Consider the following 11816-nt stretch of genomic DNA (forward strand, 5'->3'; position numbering starts at 1 on the left):
ATTGACTCTTTTGGGTTTGATCCTCGGAGTAGTCCATACTTGCAGGCACTGTACGATAGTATAAGTTTTGATCATTTGTTGTATTTAGTGTTGATTCTATTCTTTTGAAGTCCATGAGGATAGCGAGGGAAGTGGTCTTGCAACTATCTCAATGCCTCAGTCGATTCCCAATTAGTCTTTATGTCGGGTAATTTCGCCTATCGAAACATTTTCCTCGGCTTATGTCTTCATTGTCTTCTAAATCGAATTGTATTTCTCTCTTGTACATCTCAATCGTAAGAGGCCACCGCTCTTACTTTCCCCCATTGTGACTCGTCTCTATCAGGATCCCCTTGATCCTAAAAAATAGGCTTTGTCACACCCACATTGAACACTAGGTTAACCTTAGTTATTGTCATTAACTTTGATTTGTAAGCCCTTCGACTTACCCGTTTCAGAACTCTGAAATGGCCCTTATGTCTTTGCCAAACCAACGATAAGTCATAATGTAAAACACTAGAAAAATGTTTGAGATGTACCTCACTTATAGCATTTACTAGATTTGACTGCCAATTTGCATCACTACTTTTTCCCCAAAGTTTGATGCACAACCCACCTCTCTCATAGGTGGTAGCCCCATTAATGAATCAACAAGCTTCATATTGATTTTCTACACCTTTAGCATTTCCAAAAGGGTCTTTTTAGCACTCCGATCTACCAGGTCAACATTCCTACCACATTGAACATCCTTGACTAGCAGTTTGCCAACAATACCTTAGTTCCACCCCTTATTTCTCGACTCATCGATATAACACATTGCTGTTAAGTATTCAAGATACATATACTGTTGGATCTTCATCATTTTAGCCACCTTGAATATCTAACCATGATGAATTCGCCTTTGTTGAAGGGTCTTGTAATGGTTTGATATGTAGAAGTTATATAAATGACAACCACCCAAAAACCTTATTGTGGAATCCAACTATTAATAAAACCTTAGAAATAGTAATGAATTATGAATTTGGCTATGATTTTTGAACTAATGATTACAAGATACTTAGAACTCGTCTCCAATATAAGTATGAGTTTGAAATTTTGGTATTCAAAAGTAATATATAGTAAAAGGTTGTAGAAGAAGAATATGGTTATGCTTTTTATGGATTACATGAAATCTTTCTTTGTGAAAGATTGAAAATTTTAGGAGATAGCATAATCTTTTTCTTTAGAAATCTTGTCCATAGTGGCTCAAGTCTTGATGAGCTAAAATTGTCTCCTCAACTTTTTAACATATGGGTATGTATTACACTATACCAAAAATTGTATTTCTTTGTAGCTATATAGTACTTTGGTATGATCCCAAACAAAATACTAGGAAAATAATTAATACACAATGGTAGCTATTTATGTCTAAAGCTTGATTTACCATCTTGGTGTTATCCAACCAATGGATAACAATGCATGTTTTACTTAATATTATAAGGATCCTCCTTCCTTACTTACAAACTACGTTCTATTTCAAACCACTGTAGCATTTCTATGTTTACACAATAAATCCCTATCTACGACTGACTATACATAACTAGCCTCCTCATCTAAGGCCAACGACTAAACGCCCAAGAAGTCAATAGCCAATGAATGCCCAATAAGTCAATAGCCAATGTGGTGCTGGTCATAAGTTTCGAACCATGCCTTACACTGGGTCTTTCCAGTGAGTGCTATAGAGTTACTGTTATTAAAAAGGTTGATGTGAACAAAAATTAGTTGGTGGTTATCTTTATCCTCATCATAAAGACTCTCCCCCTACCCCTGCCACCGGTAATTTGTACCATCAATGTTTTCACCTTAGTATTTTTTCATCTTTTTCTAGTGGTAGGGTCACGAGGAAGAGAGACCATAGCAACAAATTAAGAAGTAGAGGTAGATAAGAATTCATATAGAGTTAGTGATGAAGATGAAGATCACATTGATGCAAGAGAAAAACTTAGACTCATCAAACAACAATCCACTCTTTGCAATGAAAGCTTCAAACAACATAACACCCTCAATATTGTAAACCTTTTTCCAATTATTCTTTTTTTTTCCATATATTTATAACTATATCAACCTCATTAATTAATCTTTTTTGCTATATATTATGAAAAACAAAACCAACAACAATCTTTAGCAAGTCAGTTAAATTGGTAACTTAGGCAAGTTGTATGGTTTCAAAACAGGAGAGCAAGGTCAGGAAAAAACCATAACCTGGAAAATTTCCTTGATCATTACCAAAGAAAATATTGTAAAGCTTGTTTTTAAGTTTTAATTTCCTAACGAATTGTTTCATTAGGCATGCAAGACAAAGCTGAAGCAAACTGAGGTGGATTGTGAGTTCTTGAAGAGGTTTTGTGAGAAACTAACAAATGAAAACAAAAGCCTACAAAAGGAGTTACAAGAACTCAAAGGACCAAAAGCAATGGTTCAACCTTTTTGCATGAACATGTTGGCGACAACTCTCACCATGTGCCCATCTTGTGAAAGAATCGGTGGCATTGTTGGCGATAGGAATTCCAAAAACCAATTTTCAATGCCTTCAAAGCCTCATTTCTATAAACCCATCACTAATCCTTTTGTAGCATGTTAATTAATTAAGTTTGATTTAGAATTTAGTAACAAAATAATGGGAGAAAAATACCCACATCCTTTCTAGTTTTGGGTTAAAAGGGTTTGCATGAGATTAAAAAGTAGTGTAATTATAATTAATTAATTTCTAGACAAAAAAAATGGTGGAACCAATGAGCAAAGAAGAAAAAAATAGTGGAAACAAGGGTGGTGAGGAGGGACGATGATGAAGTAAGCAGGATAGAAAAATGATAAAAAAAATATAATGTGATGTGTAAAATCAACCGTAGTTAAAGATTTAATATTTGAGTGATTAAAATGATTTTTTTCTAATTAAATTGCAAGGATTTTTATTTGAATATATTTAAGCCAAAATTGTTGGGATCTAGTGCCCTTATTATAGTATTTTCGTCTATGTACTTGTAATTTTTCGATTATATTAGTTTAAATAAATATTTACTAGTATCATTAATATTATTTGTATGTTATCCTTAACGGTTTTTTCACGCAAAGTAAAATGAAAGTAAATATTAGCTCACTGATATTCTAATATTTAATTAATATTAAGCAACATTACATGAATGATCGTAATGTGGAAAGACAACTTATACTAGTAAATAATCTAAACACGTCCTTAGTCCAATAGAAATTGAGCAAATCGATTAAAAGACTAATATGACGTATATTAAGTCCAATTGATGAGATACCTTATATTGGATATCAGAACGAATGATTCCCAAAAGATAAATATATAGATGAGATTAACTAGACTAACAGTATATTGGATAGGATCCAAGTAAAATAGATCCTAAATTAGTTTATGAATATATTCACTTGTTACATTTATAGTGTCGCATACCTTAAATCCTGATTAGATGATGAACTGTGTATACGTGACTTATATACTTTGATGTTAGTGAAAGCTAAAGTTCAAATAGATTTGTAATTTGTGACCACCATTTTGCACACGATCAAGATCCATTTTGTGAAAGAAACGGAACAAAAAATGTTTTTCTCCCAGATTTGTAATTTGGACCCCTCTCATCGGATGCCAGAGATTAGCCATAATACTTCTCATTGGGGAAAGTGAATCACACTCGCAGTAAGGAAACACCTCACCAAGCAAAGATAAAAAATCTTCTTCACAGGTTCAACCTTGTTTTGGATTTGTAAGATCTCCTCCTCATCATCCAAAGTAAGACTCGCCAAATCAGTTTCCATACAGACCAAAATCAAAACGAAAAGAAATTAACAACCCCTCCTAAACTCCACCACTGCAAAAACCAAATCAGAACAACGACAAAAACCCTAAAAATGAAACTTGCTAGAGAAGTAGACTAAGACGTGCTAGAGTAGCAGACTCGATCCTTATCTTTTAAAAGTACATTAAAAATTTAAAAATGAGCTTTTTCATATTTCAAATAGAAAACATAAAAATAAAAAAAATATTTTTTAAAATGAAAATTATAAATTTTTTAAAAAATATAAATAATTTTTAACCAGATTCAATTAATCCGCAGTGATTTTTGGGTTAATCAGTTTTTTACCTCTCACCAGACTGATACTCTAGTTGGTTTTTGATCCAATCGGTCCGGTCCAGTTTAGATAACAATGAATTGTGAAATTTTTATATTTTAAATATATTTTTAGAAAATATTTATATTTATATTTTTGAATTTTAAATATTTTTTAAAAATATAATTTAAATTTTTTTTGTTTAAAATAAAGAAAAAGTAATTTTAATTTTTTTAAAATACATACTTTTAAAGGGTATGGACCATATTGACAAAAAACTATAAATGTGAGATCTAAACGAGTTTTAAAATTTTAAAAATTAATAGACCTATTAATTGATACAAAATAGTTAAATGAGGTTAAAAATTCATTTGAACTGGAAATTGAACTAATTTTTATAATTTTTTAATATTTTTTATTTTTGATAATTTATTTTCTTTGAATTGGTTGGACCGATCGTTTTCGAAATCAATTGGCTAAACTAATTCGAAATCGATTCAACTGTCGGTTCAACTGTTTTTTTAGTTCGATTCAACTAGTTTGTACCAATTTGCGTGTTAACCAACTTTTTATCTTTCACCGAACTGATACCCCCAACCAATTCTCGACTCAACTGGCCAACTTGGTTTGGTTTAGATAATATTGAATTTTAAATTTTTTGTTTATATTTTAAAAATCTTTTTATTTTTTATTTTTAAAATTTAAAAAGTTTTTATTTTTTCCCATAAGTTTTATTTAATATATATATTTAATTTTTAAAATTTTTATGTTTTTATTTAAAATATGAAAGGAATAGTTTCAAAATTTTTTATGTATTTTTAAAACAAAATTAACAAAAAATTATAAATATTAAGGGTTAAAAAATTATTTTAATATTATTAAATTTAATAAAAAATAAAGAAAGAACTACAATTTTTAAATAAAAAATACATAAACCTAATATCTCAAAATTAAAATTAAAATTTGAAGGGTTAGAAAACGTTTTGACATTTAAATATTTTTTTGAGCTGAGTTGACTCAGCATCAGTTAAGTTTTCAAATATTGAAAATGAGTGTTCATTTTCGGCATCCGGTATCAAACCCGGGTCGAATGACTAAAGTTTTTTTTTTTTTTAAGTATTATCTTTTTTTTTTCTTTGGGCTGTGTGAAAGTGGCTTTCTTCTCTTCTGCTTCATACAAAACTGAGTTATATCTTTCGTTTCTTCCCCTTGCAAAATCCCCAGCCTACCCAACACAGAAAAAAGACCAAAAGATTTTTTATGGCCGTTGTTTCAAGTGCTCATTCAACTATCTTCTCTAAAACCTCCCTTTTTCACCACATAAATGGTTTCAAACGCTTCTCTTTTTGCTTACCCTTTTCATCCTCTGCCGTTGCTTCCCTTTCTTCTAAGAAAAAATGGAGACAACCCGTGGCTTCCTCCGTGTTAGAGCTTGGTGGAATCAAAATTGCCAAAGATGGTACCCAAATGTTTCTTTTTATGTACTTTTTTCTTTTATGTTTTTCTTCACTGTTATTGAACTGGGTCGTTTCAATATTTGCTGATATTGAATTTTAACTAGGCCAGCCTATCTATTCTTGCATTTTCTTTCTCTAATACCAGAAAATGTTTATGGGTAATGGGCATTTTTCTCTTAGTTTAATCTGATTTGGAGTTTCCAAAATATGCCCTTTGTGTGTTCAAGTTGTATTTTGATAGGAAATTTAAATTCATGGAGTTTTGGTGCAACATGTTTTGGAATGGAAGTTAGGTATAAGCTTTTTAGGTGGATTACACCCTTTTTGGTGTAATGGTAAATGATTGAAAATTTTATGCAATGGGAACCAACTTTTCTGGTTTGTATATGCTTTGAAATTTTTTAATTGGTGAATTTTGATTCATGATTTTATGTGTTTTCATAGTTTTTGAATGATTTAGTATTTTATTGGATGGTGGGAATTGTAGATGTGGTGAGGGATGACCCGACAAACAATGTTCCGGACACAATTTTTTCGAAGCTGGGGTTGCAGCTCCACAGAAGGAATAACCATCCTCTTGGGATTCTGAAGAATGGAATATATGAATATTTTGATACTAATTTCCCAAATATGTTCCACAAGTTTGATGATCTCTGCCCAGTTGTTTCAGTAAAACAGGTACAATGTGGTCCACTGCTCTGTGAATTCTCTTTTCCTCTTTTATGTTCCATATGATTGGATCGAAAAGGAATAGCTTTTGAGTTTAGATATTTCTGAAAATTCAACCTCTGCTCTGCTTTGGAATTCCTGGGAAATTTGTATCTCTATGGATTTGATCAGATTACAGATGTTTATATGCTTCTGTATTACCTTATTGATATCATGTGTTACCATGTACGCTTGAACCTCTGTGTATGTGTTTGGCTGTGGACTAGCGAGTGAGCGAGAGAGAGAGAGAATGATTTTGGATTGCATATTTTTAGGTTATGGGCCTTTTTTCTCCATATGTATCATCTATGGCCCCATAAAGCATGTTTGTTCGAAAAATACGTGGCTCTCTAGTCAACTTCTTAAATTGAGCATGTGATTTTTGAGTATTATTAAATCTCTCCAATGCAAAAAGGTTCTGTATTGTTGTTTTTTGAGATCTGCAAGAAGTATGACCTGGCAGTAAGGTTCTTGTTTTTGGTTTTGTAGTAATTGAATTCTGAAGTGATGGAATGATGAATGCAGTAATTTGCATGCATACATGCAACACTGATTTCCTTAAAAACTGAACTTAAAATGTTTCAAAATTTTTCATGCCTATCTAAGCTCATATATACTCAGCAGAATTGTTTAAAGTTGTACTTTACAGATTCTAGAACTCTATGTTTTTTCTTGGGGGGATAAATTTGATTTTATTACCCAAAATAAGCAGAATTATGCTACAAGAAAACAACTGCTGATAGAATAGCTGCAAATAGGATTACAACTCTATACAATCAGTTATTTGCATCCAGTATACCCCAATCTATCCAAAGTTGAAGATTTACACTATCAGTTCTATCTATACTCCTCCCTAACAATCTTAGCCATACAATTTCTTTGATGCTCCTCAGTAATTCTTATGTACTTACCTGCTTCTCTTCAAATTGCCTTCTATTCTTTTCCTTCCAGATCATGTATATATATGCACTACAAGCAAGCTTCAAAATCAGTGACTTTCCCTTCAACCTCCTGACAGCCCATTGTAACTCTTGGTGCCAAGACATGACACCTCTATGTATCGGGTATAATTTCAGAACATCTCCACACTTTCCTTGAGTACTCACACTCAAAGAACAAGTAATTATGAGATTCCATCCCTTCCTCGCATAATTTGCAGCATCCCTCTACATTAAATCCCCATGAAATACGCCTATATTTTGTAGGCAACTTGTCCCTTACAGCCATCCAAGCAATAAGAGATGGCATACGAATATGCAGGGAAAACCAAATAAGTCTACTTCAAGTAACTCTCCTCTTTATCCTTATTTAATTCCAGATTGTGGTCACGGACAATTTGTTGTTTACTGCAGCAGGTGATTTAAGGATTGAAGCAGCATCTACTCGCAACTTTAATAACTTTTTCCAGTTCTAGCTGTTTCCAATATTTAAAGATACCTTCCAAATAGATTCATTCTTTAGGAAAGTTATTGTGCTCTATGTTTTGTCCAACATTATGTGCTCAAAGTTGGATGATGGGTAAGCAGTTATTGTGCTCCTCTGAAATGAAAATACAATTTGTCATCTGTTTGATAATTAATTTTATTGTCTTAGTTATGTTACAATATATGTTGGATAATTTTATCAAATTTGGATTCTTGGACAATGGTTTTTAAGAATATTTATTTATTTATGACAGTAAATAATTATTTTTTTCCAGAATTTTGATGATGTCCTCGTGCCTGCTGATCATGTAAGCCGGAGTTATAATGATACATATTATGTTGACTCTCAAACTGTGCTGAGGTGTCATACAAGTGCACATCAAGCAGAGCTGTTGAGAAGGGGACACACTCATTTCCTTGTAACTGGCGATGTTTACCGTAGAGATTCTATAGATTCCACCCATTACCCTGTGTTTCATCAGGTTTCGTTTTGTTGAAAACATCTTCAGTTTTGTCTAGCTTTTTAGAATTTTCTTCTCTTAGGTATTCTGCTAAGTCTACATGTGATGCTCAACCATTTGTTGGGCCCTACCATGGCATCCTTTGTGGGTCCACATGATGAAGAGCTTTGATTTGACATGTAACATTTGTCTAAGATGGTTATGTTGATAATTCAGGGTCAATTATTTTTCTCCCCTTTGCATTGCAGATGGAAGGGGTTCGTGTTTTTACTCCAGACAATTGGGAGGCATCGGGTTTGGATCCAACATCATATGCAGCTGAGGACTTAAAGAAAAGTCTAGAAGGCCTAGCTCGTCACTTATTTGGTAAATTTTAGATTCAAAGCTTTATTGAGGGATTACAAGTTTGCAAAAAGATTATGCATATCTGCTACAATGAGTTTACTATTTGGCTTCGGAAAAAATCATATTCCATATTGAATCGAGATCTTTTTTTACATCATAAATGCAATAATGTTTTTGGCAAGAAGTGGGAACTTTTGCGAAAATAAATCATCGCATATTTGCTTCTTTTTTCTTTTAGTTACGATGGAGATGTATATACTAGTGTTGTGCAATGTATAACATATTTTATGGAGAAAAGTATCTAACTAGCTGCTATAAATTCTGATCACTTTTATGGAATTAGTCATCAAAGGTTTGCATTGTAAAGACTGCAAAACACCAAGCCTCAATCTGTTAACATTCCAGGTGCTGTGGAGATGCGTTGGATTGATGCCTATTTTCCATTTACCAATCCTTCCTATGAACTTGAGATCTATTTTCAGGTATTTTTTTTTTATTTTATAAAAATAGTTTCAGTGTTTTCTTTAAGCTTGAGTTGTTTGGTTGAGGGTTTTTAGTAGCTTTTTTCTTTTTTTCCTGCTTCATTTATTAGTGGGTGAGCCCTATGCTTATTGTTGCAATCTTAAATTTGATTAAGCTAAATTATGATATGGATATTTCTAATACCTTTAACTACATGTTTGTAGTCTGGTTTGTAGTCCTCATTTCTACTTTGATTGTTGTTCTATCTGAATTATTTTAAGTTAATTTGGTAACTTTAGCTCTGAGTATAACTTAGCAGCAAACTACAACAACTTTCAGGGGAAATGGATGGAGGTTTTGGGTTGTGGGGTGATGGAGCAAGAAATATTGAAAATTAGTGGTAGATCAAACAGTGTTGCCTGGGCCTTTGGACTTGGATTGGAGCGGCTAGCAATGGTTTTATTTGACATTCCAGATATCCGGCTTTTTTGGTCAACTGATGAGCGATTCACCTCACAGGTAGCTTCTGAATGTAGCTCCATGATTTGAATGCTGAATTCTTGGAATCCTAAGTTAGTTTCTGCACCTAAGTCTGGTTAAACAATTTGAATGCAGTTTTCCGAAGGCCAAATGGGAGTCAAGTTTAAACCATTTTCGAAGGTAGAAGTTAAGCAAATGGTTTCTTTTAACTGTTTAATAACTATTACAAAAGCATGACTGGACACCTCAATTGTTTTTGCAGTATCCTCCCTGTTACAAAGACATGAGTTTTTGGATCAATGATTCATTTACAGAGAACAACTTATGTGAAGTTATAAGAGGAATAGCTGGGGATCTTATTGAAGAGGTATGCAATTTAAATTTTGGCCAGATATCTTTTGAGGACATGAAACATGTTCATCTATATCATTATGTGTTTAAGCTTCTTAACTGAATGTTCTATAGAGTATATATTATCAGTTTATAAATATTATAAATTATCGATAATGGAAAAGGTGTCAATTGAGGGGTAAGCATGTTTGATTGGCTTCCTTAATCTCATCCTTTATAGACATCAAAACACAAATAACTGATTTAATGGAGTTTATGTACATAATTTCTGATTTCTAGTTTTCATTCTTAATATGATATGTAAGTAGGCAGTTGCCAAAAGATTTTTTTCGCCTATATCTTGTCTCAGAGTCTATGATAGCAATTATAAGCATTTAAAATCCCTTGCATATCAAGGGCAGTTGTGGGTACTAGTGTGTCTGTGAAGATGTCTTATTGATGCACTAATTATATTTTAAATTTAATACGGAAAGGTATTAATGCAATGATGACCTAAAGTCTTTCAACACTCATAAATACGAAGCATTTTAGGGTCTTACTTGATAGGTGTTTGATAGATAATTTTTTGTTTCATCACATTCAGGTGAGCTTGATAGATAACTTTACCAACAAGAAAGGAATGACAAGCCATTGTTATCGGATTGCATATCGATCCATGGAGCGTTCACTCACAGACGAGGAGATTAATGACCTGCAGGTACCGCTATGCCTTATGTCGTAATTATGATTGATGTTACTATAGTTTTAATTTTGAAGTGTTGTTTGATGGTAAAATATGTTGGTTTTTCAATTGTGAATGCAGTGGCAGGTGCGAGAACAGGTGCAGAACAAGTTAAATGTTGTTCTAAGATGAGTAGTCTAAACTTGTTTTTTGTCTATTGAAGTTATAGGTGTTGCATCTTAAATTACCGTACTACAAAGATTTCAGTTATTTGCAAGGTTTTATGTTTGGTTAATTCATGGAATATAGGTTTAATACATTATTTGGTATCTATATTTGACAATTTTTTCCTAGTCCAATGTGATACTTGTATTTGATAAAAGCTATACATTTTTTATATGCATTCTTAAATTTTTAGCGTTTAATTCAGGTTTTAGAGTTGATTAGATGAAAATTCATAAATTACTAATAAAATTAACAATTACATAAAATACTAAATGATATATTAAGCTTGAAAAATAGACTAAAATTATGTAATTTTATGAACAGCAAAACAAACATAAAATAAAACCCTTTACGCATTTAGTTATTGAGATTTTTATGTGGAAATAAATATTTTTTAATAGAATTTATTGATTTAATTTTGATTAAGATATATGATTATTACGGAATGCGAGTAAAAATACTTATATGTCATAAACTTTGAGATATTCATCTTGTTTGTGATAATTTTATATCATTGTGAAATTTGAAATAAAATTATGTTAAAAGAGGTGGAGGTTAGAAAATGTTTATGTTTAAACATTTATATTTGTAAAGTTATTTTAATTTGACGTTATAATATTTTGTATTTTTTATATATAAAATATATATTATCTAATCATAATGATTTGTTAGTAACATGAAATTATTATTTGTTATGTTTAACATATGTTTTATTTATACCTATTCATTTTATATGAATAAATAAAATTTTAGAAGATTAATATCTTTTTTTTTATCATTCATGTTAAAAAGAATTGCAAAAGTGTATATTATTTAAAATAAATTAAGCATTCATTAAGGTTATATAATAAAATCATTATATGCTCCTAAAGAGCTAATATTGCATTAAACTGTAGAAAAAAACTTTTTAAGAGCTAATATTTTACCTTCTTGCGATGCAAAATTTTGTAAAATATAATATTATTTTTCAGATCAAGAAGATATAAGTTCAATAAAACATTAATGTGTTTTACATTAAAACCATATATAGAAATAACATGAGATACTTATGTATTATATATATTTCCTGAAGGAATACATTATACTATATACTTGAAATATCTAATGTGCTCTTGTAGTAGCAATATTGTAAAAATGGCTTTAAAAGTAT

The 11816-nt window shown here is 31.4% G+C and overlaps 1 protein-coding gene and 1 pseudogene across 1 annotated transcript; both read left to right on the forward strand.

Annotated features, from left to right (window-relative positions):
- Window positions 1–1614: 1614 nt before the first annotated feature.
- Window positions 1615–2599, forward strand: LOC107895604 (homeobox-leucine zipper protein HAT22-like; annotated as a pseudogene).
- Window positions 2600–5121: 2522 nt separating this feature from the next.
- LOC107896981 (phenylalanine--tRNA ligase, chloroplastic/mitochondrial) lies at window positions 5122–10838 on the forward strand. Its single transcript, XM_016822307.2, has 10 exons — window positions 5122–5551; window positions 6037–6227; window positions 7957–8163; window positions 8391–8508; window positions 8893–8969; window positions 9289–9468; window positions 9565–9609; window positions 9692–9796; window positions 10364–10477; window positions 10583–10838. Exons 1-10 carry the CDS (start codon window positions 5353–5355, stop codon window positions 10631–10633), a joined length of 1287 nt encoding a protein of 428 aa, XP_016677796.1. The 5' UTR covers window positions 5122–5352; the 3' UTR covers window positions 10634–10838.
- Window positions 10839–11816: the final 978 nt, after the last annotated feature.

Source organism: Gossypium hirsutum, chromosome A10 (genome assembly GCF_007990345.1).
Source record: "Gossypium hirsutum isolate 1008001.06 chromosome A10, Gossypium_hirsutum_v2.1, whole genome shotgun sequence".
In the NCBI taxonomy this organism is placed as follows: domain Eukaryota; kingdom Viridiplantae; phylum Streptophyta; class Magnoliopsida; order Malvales; family Malvaceae; genus Gossypium; species Gossypium hirsutum.

Excerpts from the sequence above, each read along its gene's own strand:
- LOC107896981 (XM_016822307.2), top strand. The coding sequence starts at position 5,353 with ATGGCCGTTGTTTCAAGTGCTCATTCAACTATCTTCTCTAAAACCTCC. Across the intron at positions 8,509-8,892 it reads CCTAGCTCGTCACTTATTTG|GTGCTGTGGAGATGCGTTGG; the intron begins GTAAATTTTAGA and ends TTAACATTCCAG. Across the intron at positions 10,478-10,582 it reads AGGAGATTAATGACCTGCAG|TGGCAGGTGCGAGAACAGGT; the intron begins GTACCGCTATGC and ends TTGTGAATGCAG.